At 40.6% G+C, this 22,102-nt stretch overlaps 1 protein-coding gene across 1 annotated transcript in view; it reads left to right on the plus strand.

Annotated features, from left to right (window-relative positions):
* The first annotated feature begins 3,970 nt into the window (after nucleotides 1-3,970).
* The window catches only part of sugct (succinyl-CoA:glutarate-CoA transferase), a 53,885-nt gene continuing 35,753 nt past the window's right edge, over nucleotides 3,971-22,102 (plus strand). Inside the window, exons 1-8 of the mRNA XM_022218692.2 lie at nucleotides 3,971-4,150; nucleotides 5,488-5,536; nucleotides 5,619-5,692; nucleotides 5,776-5,861; nucleotides 6,869-6,919; nucleotides 7,816-7,936; nucleotides 14,676-14,767; nucleotides 15,991-16,134. Of these exons, the coding sequence (XP_022074384.2) occupies nucleotides 4,030-4,150; nucleotides 5,488-5,536; nucleotides 5,619-5,692; nucleotides 5,776-5,861; nucleotides 6,869-6,919; nucleotides 7,816-7,936; nucleotides 14,676-14,767; nucleotides 15,991-16,134 (738 nt within the window). The 5' untranslated portion in view covers nucleotides 3,971-4,029. The remainder of the gene's footprint in view (nucleotides 4,151-5,487; nucleotides 5,537-5,618; nucleotides 5,693-5,775; nucleotides 5,862-6,868; nucleotides 6,920-7,815; nucleotides 7,937-14,675; nucleotides 14,768-15,990; nucleotides 16,135-22,102) is intronic.

Here is a 22,102-nt window from a genome sequence, read left to right on the forward strand (position 1 = left end):
TGTGAGGATTATGGTTTTTTTCTTTTTACCAGTCTGCTTAAACATTCTGAGGTATTTGATAGAAGAACGGATTAAACTTTAGTCCCTGATCCTGACAGATTCTAATCTGATAGAAACGGTGACGGTGTGAATGTTTGCCGTATCTCTGATGCTTCCTGTTAGTTCAGTTCATGAAGCAGCAGACAGACTTTCCCACCGATGGAAACGTCCTCTGTCATCTCCGCCTCGTGTTCCCGTGGGACACGTGTCCTCCTCTGGTGTTGTCCGTTGCCATGGCAGCGGGGTGTTGACGAGGTCCCGTGACGGTGGAGATGTTCCCCGACCTCGTTCTCCAGAGGCCGATCTGACACGCTCTGACGTTCTCCTGGGGCTTAAAGCACAACGGTCCAAGTAGAATGCAGTTTATGTTCAATTAAAGGTCATGACGATTACTGCGGGTGTTTCTGAAGGATCTAAAGGAAGACCCTTATGTTCAAAGATTCACCAAAACTACAGCTTTTAGCAAAGCAGGAGACTGGAAGAGCACAAAGGTATTTCACTTTCCTGACATTTAAGGGAAAACACTGAAGAGACATCATTTAAGGGAAATGGAGACATTTAAGGGAAACAAAGAACCATGGGTGAAGAGATTTAAGGAAAGTGGAGATATTTAAGGGAAATGAGGATATTTAAGGACAGTGAAGAAATTTAAGGGGCATGAGGGATGTGAGGACATTAAGGGAAAGTTAAGGGGAAGTTAAGGGATGTGAAGATATTAAACTAAAGTTAAGGGATGTGAGGACATTAAGGGATGTGAGGACATTAAGGGAAAGTGAAGACAGACGGCCTACTTCTCCCAACAAAAGGAAATAGAAAGAACGACAGAGAAAGACAGACAAGGAGAAGACAGAAGGAATGACAGAGAGAAAGAGTTGAGTGTCACACTAATTGTTTCTATTTTAGAGATCTGAGCTGCTTTCAGACTGATTTAAGGAAGAACAAGTGACCTAAAAACAAAGCAGAGAGCCGCCTGACGCTGGCTGATAACACACACACACACACACACACACACACACACACACACACACACACACACACACACACACACACACACACACACACACACACACACAGAGCAAACAAAGAGCGTATCGATCAGCTTCGTCTTTAATCATATTTGTTCCAACCTGATCCTCACACAAATACCTGAGACAAAAGACGAGGAAGGAGTGTGGAGCTCTACTGTCCCCTGCAGGAGGACACCGGTACTGCAAGATGGAGCCAGAGGGGACAACGCTGCAGGGTTTAGGAAGGGAGGACGGCTAAAGACAGGGAGGATGATTAAGGGAAGGGAGGACGGTTAAGGGAAGGTAGGACGGTTAAGGGAAGGGAGGACGGTTAAGGGAAGGGAGGACGGGTAAAGACAGGGAGGATGATTAAAGGAAGGGAGTACGGTTAAGGGAGGACGGTTAAGGGAAGGTAGGACGGTTAAGGGAAGGTAGGACGGTTAAAGGAAGGTAGGACGGTTAAGGGAAGGTAGGACGGTTAAAGGAAGGTAGGACGGTTAAGGGAAGGGAGTACGGTTAAGGGAAGGGAGGACGGTTAAGGGAAGGTAGGACGGTTAAGGGAAGGGAGTACGGTTAAGGGAAGGGAGGACGGTTAAGGGAAGGGAGGACGGTTAAGGGAAGGGAGGACGTTAAGGGAAGGGAGGACGGTTAAGGGAAGGGATGACGGTTAAGGGAAGGGATGACCTTTGAAGGGACAGTAGGAAGTTTAAGGGAAGATATTTAAGGGAAAAGAGGATATTTAAGGGAAGTGTGGATATTTAAGTCGACTGGATATATTTAAGGAGATTCAAGATATTTTAGTAAAGACGTAATAAAATTCAACACATTTAAGTAATGTGAAGACATTTAAGGGAAGTAAAAATATAACCAGGAACACATTTGTATGTGGATATTTAAGGAAAGTGGAGACATTTTAGGGACATGTAAGGGAAAACATTCAAAGGAAAGGAGGACATTTAAGGGAAGGGAGGACACCGAAGGCAATGAAAATACTGAAGGGAAGCCATTTAAGTACAGATATTTAAGGGAAAATAAGACTTTTCAGAGAAGACATTTGAGGAAAGTTAAATAATTTATGTGAAGATATTTAAGAGATGTGAGGACATTTAAGGGGACAGAAAAGTCCAGATATTTATGGAAAGACATTCAGTAAAAATCGAGACATTTAAGGGAAGTAAAATGCTAAAAGAAGACATTTGAGAGGTGATGTGGACATTTACAGAAAGACATCAACAAAAATGAACACATTTGAGGGAAGAGAAGACATCTGATGGAAAGGAAAGACATCTAAGTGAAGATATTTAAGGAAAATAAAATACTGAGGGATAAAATAGGACCTGCTGTCTGGTTCCTGGAGCTGGGATGGACGGGATCTAACATCTGGGTTTGCTGAGGATGTGACTGGAGCAGAGACATTTGTGACTGTCTGGCTCCACCATGTGGCAGAAAGTTAAGAAACATGTGGCTGCTGGAACAAATGAAATGAGCCCAAATGGAGAAGAAAGACGGTGAGTACGTTCTGAGACAGTTCCTCCGATGGTCCTCAGAAGTTTCTGTAACATTATGACCTAACATTCTTTAGATGTTTCCAGAATGTTGCGTTGAGAACTCTCTTATCATCTAATACTGTGGAACGTTGTGTGAACTTTTATAGATTCTAGAAAGTTCTCTCAACAACGTCCACAAAACAACTTGAGAACATTGCAGCCACAACGTTCCTCCTTTGTTAATGTGACGCATCAGAGGAACATCTCATGAAGAACGTTCTGTCTTCTGAGGTCTCTCTGATATCTTGATAACATCTGAAACACATTTTTGGTTTGAGAACATTCCTCCAACATCGTCTAAATGTTGGCATTACAACATTATTTAGACTTTACAGGACCATTACTAGAGATAAATAATGATGTTATTCTTAAAAACGTTCTGTGAGGGTTTGATTAAAATATTTTCTTTGGAACATTATTTGAATTTGTGGGTAATGTTAGCTTACATTGTTGGGAGGAAAGTCTTGTGTGACTCTGGAAGTGACCTGTAAAGGATCATCTGAAGAAGAAGAAAAAATAAAGATGAATAAGAAAAACAAGCAAAATAAGAAGAGTCCAAAATGTGACAAAACGTCATAGTTTAGTATGTCGTCCAAAATGGAGTCTGAACTCTTCTTCTGTTCCTCCTGTTTCCTGTAAATCCCATGACTCCAGCTAACTCCTCCTTGGGGTTTCCTTCCTTCAACTCATGTTCTGATGCTGCTCAGCTGAAGACACATTTACTAGCAGAGCTGTGGACAGACTGACCAGAGACACGTTGCTGCTGCAGTTGTTGTGTGTCCAGTGTTTGTTAGAGAAAACACTGCTGGACAATAAAACCACGGAACACTGGAGGACTGAACAAGTGTAGCAGTAGAGATAGTGATGGTAAATATCTGAAAATAGTGATGCTTTTAGCTGCTCCACACCCAGAAAAAACTCTAATTTTACACTGAAGCACTGTACAAGAACAGATTAATCATTGTAAAATTGCAGGCTTCTAATGGGATGTTACTAACAGTTTCTGCCTCTTATTGTTTTTTAGTCAACATGTAAATAACACATTTTTTTATACAATTTCACTCGATATCATCTGCAATTTAACTATACAGGAAAAAATCTGTAAAATATTGGTTAGGAATACTGTTTACCACTTTTAAGGCCTTAATATTTGTAATAATCATGTTTTTTGTATTATATGCACTAGAACAGTGTAAATTTATTATAAAAGAGCAAATGATTGTTTATAAAAAATATTTTACATGACATTATTTATTACTCCATGGCTGAAAGTTGTTTTGCAGACAACAGGTGGATTAATATAGTTTTTCCCCCCCCTTTTTTTCTGAAAGAACACACTGGACTGTTGGTCTCAGAAAAGCTGAGGTGATGAGCTTTTATTGTGAAAGGCTGCAGTGCTGTTTCCGTTCTTGTAGCTTGGTGCTAACAGGTGGAACATGTCGGCTCCTCTCGGACTGTTCAGGAGCCGTGTCGGGGCTCTCCGGCCGGCCGCCTTCACGTCACTGCTGCCGGGGAGGAGTCCGGCAGGCGGACGGTGGATTTCCAGCCCACAGACAGGTACTGGAGCTAGCAGGCTAACGCTAGCATGCCCTGCTAGCTGATCGACGCTGGCGGCGGTTTGCTTCCACGAACGTGTCGCTGCGATCACCCTTCACACGAACCAGCAACAGGGAGCTATGGATCCAGCCGCAGCTGCGTCAAACTGACGGAGACGCGGACAGTCCCCCGTCACTTCCGGTGTTGCGCTGAGCAGTGATCCTCTGCTAAGATCTGCTTTTAGTTCAGAAAAACAACGATCCTCGTGTCTCTGCAGAGTTTTACCTCCTCTGGGTTCTTAGTAAACCGGTTCAGCCGTTTGTTTTCCAGTTTAAATCGCTCTGAAGGACCAGTTCAACTCATTTATTACCATAAAGCCACTGCAGCTCCCACTGGGATTGAAATGTTAGCTTTAGTTAGTCAGTTAGTCTTAGTTACTTGGCTAGCTAGTTAGTTAGTTTTAGTTAGTTGACTTGTTAGTTTTAGGTAGTTAGTTTTAATTAAGTGATTCGTTTTAGTTAACTAGTTAGTATGTTTTTGTTAGTTAGCTAGTTAGGTTTAGTTAGTTCGCTAGTTAATTTGAGGTGGTTTTAGCTAGCAAGTTTGTAAATTTTGTTAGTTAGCTCGTTTTATTTAATTGGTTAGTTAGCTAGCTGGTTAGTTTTAGTTAATTAGCTAGTTTGTTAGTTTTATTTCATTTACTGACAAAAGAAAAAATTTAATGCAACAGAAGAACTAGAAAAGCCCTCACAGAGCTCAGTCCTCCTCCAAGGCTGCTCATTCCCCATACTGTCAGAAACGGTATTTCTATTAGTTATTGATGATCAGGAATCATGACAACATAGAATTGTCCATTTAATGTAGATGTACCCACAAACTAAATGAATGAGCACATGCGTGGGTTATGCATGTGTACGTTATGTACAGATCCTGTTGTGTGATATTTTTGGGTGCGATATCCTAAAAGTTAAACATGATTTAATCATGGCAAATGCTAATAAACTGAAGAATGGAGTTCTCTTTAAAACATGACCTAATGATAACCTGATGTCCTCTGTAGGGAGATCTAGGGGTGAAACATGATGACCTGATGTCAACATCTGACCACTAGATTTAGAAAAGAATAACGATGTCAGAGCGTCTATCCAATAATACGCCCTATAGGGGTGGACAAATGACCAACCATTGTTTCCTGACACGTCTTCTGGTCCTCTGCGTGTTTTTGTGTCCGTTCTGCCCACAGATTTGATTGGCTATAAAATGATAATTTGAACTGTTGTTTTGACCTCAGCTGTCAGAAGATCTAAACTGACTCATATCACTGTTGATGCTTCATGGTCTGAATGTAACTTCTACAGGAGAAGCTTCTGGGCCACTGGAGGGCGTTAGAGTTTTAGACCTGACCAGGTGAGGAACGTGCAGTATCACTCAGCCTCCAGGTAGCTCCTCAGGACCTCACTTAAAGTGGATTTCCATGACGTGTTTGCAGAGTTCTGGCCGGACCCTTCGCCACCATGATCCTGGGAGATCTGGGAGCCGAGGTGGTCAAAGTGGAGCGACCCGGTGAGTGCTTCCGTCCCGGCCGGGTTCTGCCTGAGGACCAGTGAAGGATTGTGGGTGATGCTGTTGGTGTGTTTGTGGAGCAGGTGCAGGCGATGACACCAGAGCCTGGGGTCCTCCGTTCGTCGGCTCCGAGAGCGTCTACTTCCTCAGCGTCAACCGAAACAAGAAGGTAAGTCTGAGCTGAGCTGTAGCCGGAAGAACGTCTTGTTAGCACGCCGGAACGAGACTTCACTTCCTGTATGGAGGGTTAGGGTTAAAGAGGACTACTTCCTGTCCAAGTATGTCATTTTAGATGCCCATTCAAGGAATTTTCAACAGAAAGTACTACTTCATTCCCAAGTACCTGTAATTCTGAAGGTTTATTCAAAGAGTAATCCACAGAAAATACTACTTAATGTCCAAGTACCTGTAACTTTTAAAGGTTTATTAAAGGAATATTCCATGGAAAGTACTGCTACATGTCCAGGTACCTGTAACTTTAAAGCTTTATTCCACCCAAACAGTGCTTTTTAACTAACTAGTTAAGGTTCAAAAGGTTTTTCCACCCAAAGTACACTTATGTTTTCATTTTGTAACTTTCAGAGATTGTTTTGCGTTGTGTTGGTGCAGCTTTTGGAACTTTTCATGATTGTTTTGCTGCTTTTTTGTGGTGTTTTTGCGTCACATTACCATCGCTTTGCAACATGTTGTGGTTGTTTTGCTTCATTTTCTTCCGTTTTATGGTCGTCTTGTAAGTTTTTGTTTATTTTGCCTCTTTTTGAGGCTCTGCTCCTGTTTGTGGTGTAGAATAATGACATTGGTTAACACCTGGGGATACCTCCAAGCTCTTTCTCCAACTTCTGTAAAATGAACATGCAAAGAAATCTTTCTTTTTTCTTCCTTGCTGGTCTCCATCTTTCTGAGTTCTCTCCTTCTTCATGGTGTTCTGGTTCCACAGAGCTGCAGGACTTCAGATTGAAAATGAACCAACAGTTTGGAAAAATGCAAAAAGACGCTGAATAAATGCTTGAAGTTCAGCGAGTTAATAGAAACAAGGAGAAACCATCGACGACCTGGAAAGAAACGGGACTAAACCCAAACAGAAGTGATCCATGAAAGCTGCCAGTGAGCTCCGTTCTAATGTGCAGAAAACGTGAGCGTTTGGCTGTAATCTGATGGTGGACTGTCTGATTTCAGAGTGTTGCTGTGGACATGAAACATCCCAGAGGAGTGGAGATCATCCAGCAGGTAGGAAACACCAAGCACGACTTCAGTCTGTTCAACCTGAATGTTCACAGAAAACACAAGCAGCCGTTTAACAGTCAGACAAGCAATTTACACTCACCTGATCAGATAAGAGACTCACATTTCAGTCAGGACTGAACATGGCATTGAGACACAAAGTGACAAAAGCAAGACACAAAATGACAAAAACAAGACACAAAATGACCAAAAGGAGGCACAAAACAACAAAAATGACACACAAAACAACAAAACTGAGACACAAAATGAAAAAAAGGAGGCACAAAACAATAAAAACGAGACGCAAAGTGACAAAAACAGACAAAATGACAAAAACAAGACACAAAATGACCAAAACGAGACACAAAACAACAAAAATGAGACACAAAATGACAAAAACGAGACAGAAAACAACAAAAATGAGACACAAAATTACCAAAACGAGACACAACAACAAAAATGAGACATAGAATTACCAAAAGGAGGCACAAAACAACAAAAACGAGACGCAAAGTGACAAAAACAAGACACAAAATGACCAAAAGGAGGCACAAAACTACCAAAATGAGACACAAAATGACAAAAAAGAGATCCCAAGCTCCAGTAGGAAGTCATTCTGTGTAGAAGTGGAACATTTAACGAGCATTTTTCCAGCTCGTTTTGTGTTTCTGTGACAGCAGCTGTAAGCAAACATCTGACTGACCATTAAAAGTTCCACGTCTGTAGTTAATATCTGCCATCATTCATTTACCGTCTCCTGGTTGGTTCAGTCTAAACACAGCTGGAATAGCTCTCTGTAAGTTCTGGTTCTGCTCTGAAACCTGCTCCAGGCTTTTCACTGAAGCTCTGAGGAACCCTCCATGTCATCCTCCAGTGTGGTGAGCGTACGCTTTGTGTGTCAGCTTGCAGGAGTGTGCGACGTGCTGGTGGAGAACTACCTTCCAGGGAAGCTGCCTCAGATGGGCTTAGGATACGAGCAGCTGAGCAGAGGGAACCCACGGCTCATCTACTGCTCCATATCAGGTACCGACAGGAACGCCACGCCGGGGCTTTTCACTGTTTGGTAACTGTCCTGGTGGAAACCGAAAGATCCGTCAAACTGTCAGGAAAGCAACATCTGAGCCTTAAAGCTATCGAAAGACACATCCCACTGCAAAAACTCTAAATGTGTTTGTCTCATTTTTAGTCTAAATGTCTCATCACGTTTTTAATTTAAGATAAATTCACTTAATAAGAGGCATTGCAGCAGATGGAGGGACTAGTTTTATCTCGTTAAGTCAAACAATCTGTAAATGATCTTGTTTTGAGTTGAATTTTACAAGAAAACTCAAAATAACTTTAACCCTGGTGTCGTCCTGTGGGTCAAACTGACCCGTTTTAAGGTTTGAAAATGTGGAAATAAAACTCTGTTTTCACAGTGAAACTTCTGATGTTCACATTTTCTACATGTTTGGGAAATCTTTGAACATTTTTTGGTAGAAAAAAAGAAATGAACATTCACATAAAAATCAACCAAAATCCTGCGAAACTCGCTGGATTTTGGTTGATTTTTATGTGAATGGTCTTAAAGATAATATTAAAAGTTTTACTGACATATATGGAATCACTTTAGATTTTTTTTTGAAGACTTTTACTAATTTTTTGAAAATATTGCTAAGAATTTTCTTGCCAAATTTAGAGGATTTAAAAAATAACTTTTAAGGGAAACTTTTAAGGAATTATTGGAATTTTGTTCCTGCAGGTTTTGCACATTTTCAGAAGTTTGGGGAATTTTTTTGCAGATTTTTTTCAGACAATGAAACGATATTTTTTGGTGCCTGTAAATGAAGACAACAGGAGTTAAAATATGTCAAATTAGGAGGTTGCATGAACGCGACAATCTATTTTTGAGTGGAAACATTTAGCATATCTGGCTTATTTTAAGACACCTAATCTTGACAATCCTGATAAAATAGAGCTTAAAATAAGTTTTCCCAGCTATTTTTACGATCTCAGTATTCTAAATATCACATCTTATTTGAGGAAATCTCATTTTTCATTTGTTCTATTTGCAGATTTTTTTCACTGATTTCACAGTAAAAGTTCCTTAAAAGTTTTTTTTTCTTGTTTTGAGAGGAAGCTTTTTCCCGGTGCATTAGCCATGCAGTAATCCAGAATGTTTTTAAAGTAGGAAGACACCGGTGTCGCATTGTTGGATCTTCTGAAACATCGTTTAACTCCAGTTTTTATGATCTGAACTTTATTCTGTGTTTAGTTTGGTTCTTTAAACGAGAGCCAGAGATTTGTCGATGCAGCCTGAAGCCAGATAAAGACAAAGCTGTCCTAAAGATGCATAAAATGTACAACATGAGACACAAAATGACAGAACGGAGACCAAACAGTCCAAGTCTGGTTCTCCTGCTGTTCCCCGATTGAACCACCAGGTGTCACCAGACTCCACCGTAAAGACAGAAGTTCACCTTTAATGCCCACAAACAAGTCAAAGAGTAAGGAATAAGAAGGGAAATTACAAGGAATAAGAAGGAAAATTACAAAGAATAAGAAGGAAAATTACAAAGAATAAGAAGGAAAATTACAAAGAATAAGAAGGAAAATTACAAAGAATAAGAAGGAAAATTACAAAGAATAAGAAGGAAAATTACAAAGAATAAGAAGGGAAATTACAAGGAATAAGAAGGAAAATTACAAAGAATAAGAAGGAAAATTACAAAGAATAAGAAGGAAAATTACAAGGACTAAGAAGGAAAATTACAAGGAATAAGAAGGAAAATTACAAAGAATAAGAAGGAAAATTACAAAGAATAAGAAGGAAAATTACAAGGACTAAGAAGGAAAATTACAAAGAATAAGAAGGAAAATTACAAAGAATAAGAAGGGAAATTACAAGGAATAAGAAGGAAAATTACAAAGAATAAGAAGGAAAATTACAAAGAATAAGAAGGAAAATTACAAAGAATAAGAAGGAAAATTACAAGGAATAAGAAGGAAAATTACAAAGAATAAGAAGGAAAATTACAAAGAATAAGAAGGAAAATTACAAGGACTAAGAAGGAAAATTACAAAGAATAAGAAGGGAAATTACAAAGAATAAGAAGGGAAATTACAAGGAATAAGAAGGGAAATTACAAGGAATAAGAAGGGAAATTATAAGGAATAAGAAGGGAAATTACAAGGAATAAGAAGGGAAATTACAAAGAATAAGAAGGGAAATTATAAGGAATAAGAAGGGAAATTACAAGGAATAAGAAGGGAAATTACAAGGAATAAGAAGGAAAATTACAAAGAATAAGAAGGAAAATTACAAAGAATAAGAAGGAAAATTACAAGGAATAAGAAGGAAAATTACAAAGAATAAGAAGGGAAATTATAAGGAATAAGAAGGGAAATTACAAGGAATAAGAAGGAAAATTACAAAGAATAAGAAGGAAAATTATAAGGAATAAGAAGGGAAATTACAAGGAATAAGAAGGAAAATTACGAAGAATAAGAAGGGAAATTACAAGGAATAAGAAGGAAAATTACAAAGAATAAGAAGGAAAATTACAAAGAATAAGAAGGAAAATTACAAAGAATAAGAAGGGAAATTATAAGGAATAAGAAGGGAAATTACAAAGAATAAGAAGGGAAATTATAAGGAATAAGAAGGGAAATTACAAGGAATAAGAAGGGAAATTATAAGGAATAAGAAGGGAAATTACAAGGAATAAGAAGGAAAATTACAAAGAACAAGAAGGAAAATTATAAGGAATAAGAAGGGAAATTACAAGGAATAAGAAGGGAAATTATAAGGAATAAAAAGGGAAATTATAAGGAATAAGAAGGAAAATTACAAAGAATAAGAAGGGAAATTACAAGGAATAAGAAGGGAAATTACAAGGAATAAGAAGGGAAATTACAAGGAATAAGAAGGGAAATTACAAGGAATAAGAAGGGAAATTACAAAGAATAAGAAGGGAAATTACAAGGAATAAGAAGGGAAATTACAAGGAATAAGAAGGAAAATTACAAAGAATAAGAAGGAAAATTACAAAGAATAAGAAGGAAAATTACAAAGAATTAGAAGGGAAATTACAAGGAATAAGAAGGGAAATTACAAGGAATAAGAAGGAAAATTACAAAGAATAAGAAGGGGAATTACAAGGAATAAGAAGGAAAATTACAAAGAATAAGAAGGAAAATTACAAAGAATAAGAAGGGAAATTATAAGGAATAAGAAGGGAAATTACAAGGAATAAGAAGGGAAATTATAAGGAATAAGAAGGGAAATTATAAGGAATAAGAAGGAAAATTACAAAGAATAAGAAGGGAAATTACAAGGAATAAGAAGGAAAATTACAAAGAATAAGAAGGAAAATTACAAAGAATAAGAAGGGAAATTACAAAGAATAAGAAGGGAAATTATAAGGAATAAGAAGGAAAATTACAAAGAATAAGAAGGGAAATTACAAAGAATAAGAAGGGAAATTATAAGGAATAAAAAGGGAAATTACAAGGAATAAGAAGGGAAATTATAAGGAATAAAAAGGGAAATTATAAGGAATAAGAAGGGAAATTACAAAGAATAAGAAGGAAAATTACAAAGAATAAGAAGGGAAATTATAAGGAATAAGAAGGGAAATTACAAGGAATAAGAAGGGAAATTATAAGGAATAAAAAGGGAAATTACAAGGAATAAGAAGGGAAATTATAAGGAATAAAAAGGGAAATTACAAGGAATAAGAAGGGAAATTACAAGGAATAAGAAGGGAAATTATAAGGAATAAGAAGGGAAATTACAAGGAATAAGAAGGAAAATTACAAAGAATAAGAAGGAAAATTATAAGGAATAAGAAGGGAAATTACAAGGAATAAGAAGGGAAATTATAAGGAATAAAAAGGGAAATTACAAGGAATAAGAAGGGAAATTATAAGGAATAAAAAGGGAAATTATAAGGAATAAGAAGGGAAATTACAAGGAATAAGAAGGAAAATTACAAAGAATAAGAAGGGAAATTATAAGGAATAAGAAGGGAAATTACAAGGAATAAGAAGGAAAATTACAAAGAATAAGACGGGAAATTATAAGGAATAAGAAGGGAAATTACAAGGAATAAGAAGGGAAATTATAAGGAATAAAAAGGGAAATTATAAGGAATAAGAAGGAAAATTACAAAGAATAAGAAGGGAAATTATAAGGAATAAGAAGGGAAATTATAAGGAATAAGAAGGGAAATTACAAGGAATAAGAAGGAAAATTACAAAGAATAAGAAGGGAAATTATAAGGAATAAGAAGGGAAATTATAAGGAATAAGAAGGGAAATTACAAGGAATAAGAAGGAAAATTACAAAGAATAAGAAGGGAAATTATAAGGAATAAGAAGGGAAATTATAAGGAATAAGAAGGGAAATTACAAGGAATAAGAAGGGAAATTACAAAGAATAAGAAGGGAAATTATAAGGAATAAGAAGGAAAATTACAAGGAATAAGAAGGGAAATTATAAGGAATAAGAAGGGAAATTACAAGGAATAAGAAGGGAAATTATAAGGAATAAGAAGGGAAATTACAAGGAGTAAGAAGGGAAATTACAAAGAATAAGAAGGGAAATTAGAAGGAATAAGAAGGGAAATTAGAAGGAATAAGAAGGGAAATTACAAGGAATAAGAAGGGAAATTATAAGGAATAAGAAGGGAAATTATAAGGAATAAGAAGGGAAATTAGAAGGAATAAGAAGGGAAATTACAAGGAATAAGAAGGAAAATTACAAAGAATAAGAAGGAAAATTATAAGGAATAAGAAGGGAAATTACAAGGAGTAAGAAGGGAAATTACAAAGAATAAGAAGGGAAATTACAAAGAATAAGAAGGGAAATTAGAAGGAATAAGAAGGGAAATTATAAGGAATAAGAAGGGAAATTACAAGGAATAAGAAGGGAAATTATAAGGAATAAGAAGGGAAATTATAAGGAATAAGAAGGGAAATTATAAGGAATAAGAAGGGAAATTATAAGGAGTAAGAAGGGAAATTATAAGGAATAAGAAGGGAAATTACAAAGAATAAGAAGGGAAATTATAAGGAATAAGAAGGGAAATTATAAGGAATAAGAAGGGAAATTACAAAGAATAAGAAGGGAAATTATAAGGAATAAGAAGGGAAATTACAAGGAATAAGAAGGGAAATTACAAGGAATAAGAAGGGAAATTATAAGGAATAAGAAGGAAAATTATGAGGAATAACCTTCTGAAGAGGTTTGGGGAGGACTTTTGTTTGTAGGTCTGATGTCTCGTCTTTGTTCTTCTTTTATTTTTCTTTTGTCCCCATTTTTCTCTCAGCGTTCCACTTTTATGACTCCCATGTTTCTGCCGTTCCTCCTCCTGTCCTTCAGGAGGAAAGGAACTCCATTACCCAGGAGGCCTCATTAGGCTGCAGCAGCTGGAGGCAGCGGGCAGATTTACGGCCTGGTTTCATCCTGAGCTGTCCGAGGCCGAGCAGGACGCCTCAGATTGATGTCCTGATCAGCCTCCAAACGCTGGAGCTCCACAGAACATGTTTTAGTGGACGAGGAGCTGGATGCAGGTGGCCTCAGCTGGGTTTGACCTGGAGATGAAGGAGATGGAGGACTTCTGTTTTCTGGATTCTGTCTTCTAGGAGTTTGGTCTCCGTCACAGAGAACATGTTCACAGTATTAGATATGTTACCTGAACTGAGTAACTGGTTGTTAAACATACATCTTTAAAGAGAGCATGTCCTCCACGTCTTAGCATGCAGAGCCGTGTCTCGGCGTGACGGGAATCACCTCGTCTCTGTGGAAACGTTTGATTGGCTTCACGTCGTTCCGTTGTCTCATGAAAATAATGAGTCATTCAGCGTGAAATCAGCCGAATCAGAGGAAGGTCACACCTGGTTCACCTGTAAACACAAGCTCTCACTGATTGGCTGTTACCGACCAATCAGACGGAGCCGTGAACGGACCACAGAGAGACAGCATCAGAGAAGAACTCTTCACTTCATTATGATCACAATCAACATCCATCATCTACACACCACCTGGTCCTCATTAGGGTGGAGGGGGTGGAGCCCATCTCACCTGGACAGGTAACGGCCCGTCTCACCTGGACAGGTAACGGCCCGTCACACCTGGACAGGTAACGGCCCGTCACACCTGGACAGGTAACGGCCCGTCACACCTGGACAGGTAACGGCCCGTCACACCTGGACAGGTAACGGCCCATCACACCTGGACAGGTAACGGCCCATCACACCTGGACAGGTAACGGCCTATCACAGGGCTACACACAGAGACAAACATCCGCAGTTTAGAATCACCAGTTGTTAACCTCAGCAGGTCTCTGGACTGTGGGAGGAAGCTGGAGAACCTGGAGAACCCAGCAGGAGAACATGGAGACTCCATGCAGAAAGACCAGAACCAGGATGGGACCAGAACCAGGATCTTCTGTCTGTGAGGCGACAGTCCTAACCACTGTTCCACCGTGCAGTCAGTCATGACAGAATAATGAAGCTGACGGTGGACAGTCTGGATGCAGACAAACATCTCCAGCAGTCGTCCTTTGTCTCAGGAAACTTTTGGTCAAGCGTCTAAGCGTCTAAACTAGCCGTTGGTGAACTACAACCAGGACAGATTCAGCTGCTGCACAGATTGTTTCTCACCCAGAAGCTGTCAGGAATCATTTGAGATGTCATATCGGAGTGACTACATGGTCAGGGCTGACGGTTCGGTTCCCCGCCGGGCTTCCTGTCAGTCATGGTGTGTTTGTGTGTCCAGGTTATGGACAGACCGGTCCTCAGGCTCAGAGTCCAGGATACGACTCCATCGTCTCGGCAGTGTCGGGGATGATGCACATCACCGGGCCACAGGTCAGACTTCCTCAGCCTTCACCCACAGCTACCTCCTCACATTTTCCATGACCTTCACTGTGATTTACCCACATGTACACGTTTCTTCAAATGTGGGACGTTAATCTGTCTGATTAGAGACCATTAAAGGACGTATTAACCAATGAGGAAGAAGAAGGTCATGATGTCAGTAAATATAGATCTGCTGTAGTACCTGGTTGTTCCACCAGGTGGATCCTCTTCCTGTTTAAAAGTACTAGAGGGTAAATGTAGCGTTACAGGGTAAATGTAGCGTTAGAGGGTAAATGTAGCGTTAGAGGGTAAATGTAGTACTAGAGGGTAAATGTAGCATTAGAGGGTAAATGTAGTACTAGAGGGTAAATGTAGCGTTAGAGGGTAAATGTAGTGTTAGAGGGTAAATGTAGCGTTAGAGGGTAAATGTAGTACTAGAGGGTAAATGTAGTACTAGAGGGTAAACGTAGCGTTAGAGGGTAAATGTAGCGTTAGAGGGTAAATGTAGTACTAGAGGGTAAATGTAGCGTTAGAGGGTAAATGTAGCATTAGAGGGTAAATGTAGCATTACAGGGTAAATGTAGCGTTAGAGGGTAAATGTAGCATTACAGGGTAAATGTAGCGTTAGAGGGTAAATGTAGCATTACAGGGTAAATGTAGCATTACAGGGTAAATGTAGTGTGAGAGGGTAAATGTAGTACTAGAGGGTAAATGTAGTGTTAGAGGGTAAATGTAGTGTTAGAGGGTAAATGTAGTGTTAGAGGGTAAATGTAGTACTAGAGGGTAAATGTAGTGTTAGAGGATAAATGTAGTACTAGAGGGTAAATGTAGCGTTAGAGGGTAAATGTAGCATTACAGGGTAAATGTAGCGTTAGAGGGTAAATGTAGCATTACAGGGTAAATGTAGCATTACAGGGTAAATGTAGCGTTAGAGGGTAAATGTAGCATTACAGGGTAAATGTAGCGTTAGAGGGTAAATGTAGCATTACAGGGTAAATGTAGCATTACAGGGTAAATGTAGCGTTAGAGGGTAAATGTAGCGTTAGAGGGTAAATGTAGCGTTAGAGGGTAAATGTAGCGTTAGAGGGTAAATGTAGCATTACAGGGTAAATGTAGCATTACAGGGTAAATGTAGTGTGAGAGGGTAAACGTTTAGCTTCTTACTGTTTAGTCCTGTAGACCAGAGGAGGTTTCTTCTCACCTTAGAGACGCTGTTTACTTCCTGTCTCCAGGACGGTGAGCCGGTGCGTCCGGGTGTTGCTATGACCGACATGGCGACGGGACTTTACGCCCACGGAGCCATCATGGCCGCCCTGCTGCAGCGACAGAAGACCGGGAGAGGAGTTCACATCGACTGCAACCTGCTGTCCTCACAGGTGAGTCCTGCATCCGTCCTGTGCACCGGTAGCTCCCTGTCAGGTCTGTCTTCAGAGTCCTACCTCCATCAGAGGATGAAGACGTTTTTCAGACAGAACCTGACCTCCGCTAGCAGCCTGAAGGCCCAGCTCAGTGAGACGTTCCACCAACGTGTCGTTGCCTACAGCAGACACATTCCAGTTCTGCAGGTTCACGGTGTTGTGTTCAGGGGCAGGTGGTAAATGACAGCGCTGAGGCTGAGGAACATTCCATCCAGATCAATGGGGTGTTTTTGACGGGGCGGATCAGCAGAAGCGTCCCAGCAGCTGTGTGTCGTCCTGAAACCCTGCAAGTCTTCAAACAAGCCTCTGATTTATCCTGAAAAGTTGGAGCGTTTTAAACACAGTCGCTGGTATTTCTCCCAGCGATGTCACTGTTTAAACAAACCCGATGAGCCGTAATCCTAAAGCCGTCCGGGACTCAGAGACGGATGGGACCTCATGTCGCTCTGGACTCCAAAGAGTTGGAGACTCCCGGGGTGCGTTTGATTTGCAGTGTCAGGTCGCGCTGCTGCTGAGACAGTGTTGCTTTTAAAAGTGTGTTTTGTGTTTTCTGTGTTCCCATCCTTCACCACTCTGGCTGGGAGAGACGCTGCAACGCGACCGGATTCTGCTCATCTCAGAACTTTATGGTTCTCTGGGGTGAAATTCAGTTTGCAGACCAAGTTTAGAATCAGAAAAGGTAGAAAATCCTGTTTCCTGCTGATGAAGTGACGCTTCAGAGCTTCAGAGCTTCAGTTCACATCAAAGTCTTCAGCGTCTGCATCCCCCACAGTAATCAGATTACTAACTACAGGTTACATTCAGCAGGAACTCAGTGGAACCAATGTGAGGTTCTCTAGTTCCTCCTTCAGTCCTCCTCATGGAGGAAACCAGAGTCCCCTCATTTCTTCTCTGTGTTCTTCAGCTGCTCTCTGCTGGAGGGGTTATGTTCCTCTACCTTTCTCTGGAGAACACCTCAAAGGTTCTGCTGGCTTCAGGACTCACTTTGACTTTCAAAAATGGTACAGAATGACAAAAAATAGTCCAAAATGACCAACAGTTGGTTCAGAATGACTGAAAATTGGTCCAACACCTTCTGACCTCATGCAGCCCCAGATCATCACACCTCCACCTCCGTGCTTCACTGTCAGGACCATCCATCCACTGTTGTAGTCCTGGTCAGGTTCTCACCAAACATCTGGACTCCATCTGAGCCCAACTCATTGATCTTCATCTGACCAAAGAATGTTCTCCAGCATCCATCAGGCTTCTTCTCATGTTCTTCAGCAAACTTTCATCTGGAAGTTTAGTTCTGAGCAGCAGCCAGGTTTAGTTCTGGTCCTCCGTCCATAGAGGTTGATGTCCATAATTCCATTAATCATAGTTCAGTTCTTCTCCATGTGGAGCCATGATGCAGACATACATAGACCCAGTCCATAGGTCCAGAACTTAGAACATTTTGCTGTTCTCAGCTCATTTTAGAGCCATGCTCATGCAAATAAGCTAATTTTGGACAATTTTTTTGGTCATTGGGGAGGATTTTTAGTAACTTTGGACAAATTTCTGTTGTTTCTGATGCATTTTTAGTCCCTTCTGACACGTTTTGGGTTGTTTCAGGTCAGCTTTGAGTCAATCTCGATATCTATAACTTGTGTTGGTCAGGATTTAAGTGAACTTTGATACATTTTAAATTATTTTGCACAAATTATGAGTCTTTTTGGACATTCTTGTGCTCACTTTGTTCTTGTGTATGAACTCTGTGATTTTTCACCTCCTCTGTTCAGTTCTTCTCCATGTGGAGCCATGATGCAGACACAGATAGAACCAGTCCATAGGTCCAGGACTGAGAAGGTTCATTCTAGATCCATGTTCATCAGTTAGACTCACATCTGGACTCTGTTTGGTTCTTTGAGTTTCTACGTTGGGCCTGGATTTCCTATAAATTCTCTGTGAAGGATTTGTTTCTGACCGTTTATCTGTAGTTTAACTCCAGTAATTGGGAGGTGATTAACTTTTAAGTCGTGTTTCACAGGCATGTTCTCACTTCTGTTGAGTCCTTCGGATAAAATATGACTTTAACACAAAATCGTGAATACAAGCTGTGATTGGTTTCCGAGGCTGCGAGGTCTCGATCCCTGTGGTCGACTCCTGAGGCTGCTACACATAAAATACCCACAATCCACCTCTCCTCCCTCCCCACGTCCCACAATGCATTCCTGTATGAAGTGCTGCCACCACAGGCACGCCGGCCACAGGGGGAACAATGAGCGCACACTGGGCCACTTTGGTTTGGGGAAATCTAATCGTCGCGGATCGTCTTTACACGCTGGAGAAGCTGGAAGCTCCACACCAAAGGCTGAGGAGTCATAAGTTTTAAGTTCAGCTTGAAGCGTTTGTGGTGTGTCGCGGAAATGAGTCAGTCATGCAGAAAAATACTTTGTGAAGATAAGAAAGCCTTCAGCAGACCGGTCCTCAGAGCATTTCCCCGGAGACGCCGTCGGTCCAACGAGAACACGGCTCTCATCCTCCGAGCCTGAAACATTAAACAGAATGTAAATCTCACATTTCTGCAACCTCTCGGAGCTCCTCGCCGTGGCACCATGTGACTCGCTCTGGTTTCGCAGCAGAGATGTCGGAGCCTTGTTTTTATTTGTCAGGAATGTCTTTTCTTATGTTCCCATAAAACACAAACCACAAGCAAGGCGAGTTCACGTCCACACAGGACTCAGAGGAAGGGAGGGACACGAGGCAGCGTGGAGGGACTCAGAGTGTTGGATTTAGGATGGAACGGGGACCAACAGAGCAGTAGGTGGATGTGGACTGGACTGATGTGATCCATTATTCTGGTAAATCTGAAACAGAGACAGCAGGAATAGAACTTCAGTGTATTTAATGATGATTCTGTATTAGAAAGTAGTTTTGACATGAACCCAAAGTCTGTTTACTCTGTGGCAGGACAGCTGAGACGCTTATTTTGGATGTAATTCATGATCAATAATCGAGTGCTGCAGACTGGATGTGATGAACATTTATCCTCTAGTGCTGCTTCTGTTTGACTGCAAGACATCACTGGACTGAATTAACTCTGTCCTATTGGTCCCAGTTTGTCTGAAACTCTACATTTACCCTCTAGTACTACATCTAGACAAGGTTCTACTGGACCTTTACTAGAAGGTTCCACCTACAGAACATGAAGGAACCGACTGGAGACAGATGTAGTTTCTTTAGAGACCTTCAGCCGTCCAGCAGCCACTCTTGGCTGCTTTTCTTGTCTATAATGAACCTTTAGTGCGTATCGACAGTAAAACGGCTTCAGTTTGGAGCTTCTGACTGAATTTGGTCCTGAAAGCCTTCATGGTCGGACCCCTGGTTTGTTCCTCAGCCTCCCTTTGCTGCTTCATTGGGAGAACTTCCACTGTTCTGCTGTCGTTTCTCTGGTTGGATGTGAAGTTGCTGCGAGTCGCCTGTCGGAGGCGATTTCACGCTGCTGACTGACGTTTCCTCTGCGCTGGAGATCCAGAGTGGATCGTTTGACGTGGCGTCGCCGTCCTGCAGCCCCGAGCAGCCTGTAGTTAGAGCGGCCGCCGTAGGTTCTCCAGTTCAAACGGAGAACGTATCGGTTTCTAAACACGGCGCTGACTGACAGAACCACCCATCAGAGCGCTCCGTCATGTCAACATCCTCTACAGCCTTCTGCTGCTCCTCCTGTCCCTTCCAATCAGACCTTTCACCTTCTCCAGCTCCCTCCGGGTTCCTCCCTCCAGCCGTGGGAATGTTGCAGCGACGTGAAATCAAACAGTTTTTAGACAATATCACGAAACCATCAAAATGTTTGGAATGGTCTGGTTCTGAAGGATTTAATGTCGGCTTCAGGCTGTTCGGACGTCACATGAGGGAATCGTAAAATCTTAAAGTCCTGCTTAGAGACGCTCAGAAAATCCAGTAACACGCTGTGAATACCTGCCAGAGAAATGTTTAGAACTGACAGAACAATCTCATGTTTCAAAAACTGTAAAAACAGAAACAAAGAGACAAAAATGACACAGAAAGGTGCACAGATGACACAATGCGACCTAAAACGGACACAAAATGAAAGAAAACTGACACTAAAGATGTAAAATGACACAAAAATGTGCTAAAATGACGTGAAGAGATCCCAAACTGACACTAAAAATGATGTTTCAAAAACTGTAACAGTTCCAGTAACAGTTTGCTAAGTTCCAGCAAACATGAGAGAGACGTGAGTTGTTCAGTAAACGACTGAAACTGTGACAGCAAACTACCAGAAAAAGATGTAAAACATCCAGACTGTGGCACCAAACGACCAGAAAAAGATGTAAAACATCCAAACTGTGGCACCAAACGACCAGAAAAAGATGTAAAACATCCAAACTGTGACACCAAACGACCAGAAAAATATGTAAAACATCCAAACTGTGGCACCAAACGACCAGAAAAAGATGTAAAACATCCAAACTGTGACACCAAACGACCAGAAAAATATGTAAAACATCCAAACTGTGACACCAAACGACCAGAAAAAGATGTAAAACATCCAAACTGTGACACCAAACGACCAGAAAAATATGTAAAACATCCAAACTGTGGCACCAAACGACCAGAAAAAGATGTAAAACAGCCAGACTGTGGCACCAAACGACCAGAAAAATATGTAAAACATCCAAACTGTGACACCAAACGACCAGAAAAAGATGTAAAACATCCAAACTGTGACACCAAACGACCAGAAAAATATGTAAAACATCCAAACTGTGGCACCAAACGACCAGAAAAAGATGTAAAACATCCAAACTGTGACACCAAACGACCAGAAAAATATGTAAAACATCCAAACTGTGACACCAAACGACCAGAAAAAGATGTAAAACATCCAAACTGTGACACCAAACGACCAGAAAAAGATGTAAAACATCCAAACTGTGACACCAAACGACCAGAAAAATATGTAAAACATCCAAACTGTGGCACCAAACGACCAGAAAAAGATGTAAAACAGCCAGACTGTGGCACCAAACGACCAGAAAAAGATGTAAAACATCCAAACTGTGGCACCAAACGACCAGAAAAAGATGTAAAACAGCCAGACTGTGACACCAAACGACCAGAAAAAGATGTAAAACATCCAAACTGTGGCACCAAACGACCAGAAAAAGATGTAAAACATCCAAACTGTGGCACCAAACGACCAGAAAAAGATGTAAAACATCCAAACTGTGGCACCAAACGACCAGAAAAAGATGTAAAACAGCCAGACTGTGGCACCAAACGACCAGAAAAAGATGTAAAACATCCAAACTGTGGCACCAAACGACCAGAAAAAGATGTAAAACAGCCAGACTGTGGCACCAAACGACCAGAAAAAGATGTAAAACAGCCAGACTGTGGCACCAAACGACCAGAAAAAGATGTAAAACATCCAAACTGTGACACCAAACGACCAGAAAAATATGTAAAACATCCAAACTGTGGCACCAAACGACCAGAAAAATATGTAAAACATCCAAACTGTGGCACCAAACGACCAGAAAAATATGTAAAACAGCCAGACTGTGGCACCAAACGACCAGAAAAATATGTAAAACAGCCAGACTGTGGCACCAAACGACCAGAAAAATATGTAAAACAGCCAGACTGTGGCACCAAACGACCAGAAAAATATGTAAAACATCCAAACTGTGACACCAAACAACCAGAAAAAGATGTAAAACATCCAAACTGTGACACCAAACAACCAGAAAAAGATGTAAAACATCCAAACTGTGGCACCAAACAACCAGAAAAAGATGTAAAACATCCAAACTGTGACACCAAACAACCAGAAAAAGATGTAAAACATCCAAACTGTGGCACCAAACGACCAGAAAAATATGTAAAACAGCCAGACTGTGACACCAAACGACCAGAAAAAGATGTAAAACATCCAAAC

The sequence above is a fragment of the Acanthochromis polyacanthus genome, chromosome 20 (genome assembly GCF_021347895.1).
Source record: "Acanthochromis polyacanthus isolate Apoly-LR-REF ecotype Palm Island chromosome 20, KAUST_Apoly_ChrSc, whole genome shotgun sequence".
Classification (NCBI taxonomy): Eukaryota; Metazoa; Chordata; class Actinopteri; family Pomacentridae; genus Acanthochromis; species Acanthochromis polyacanthus.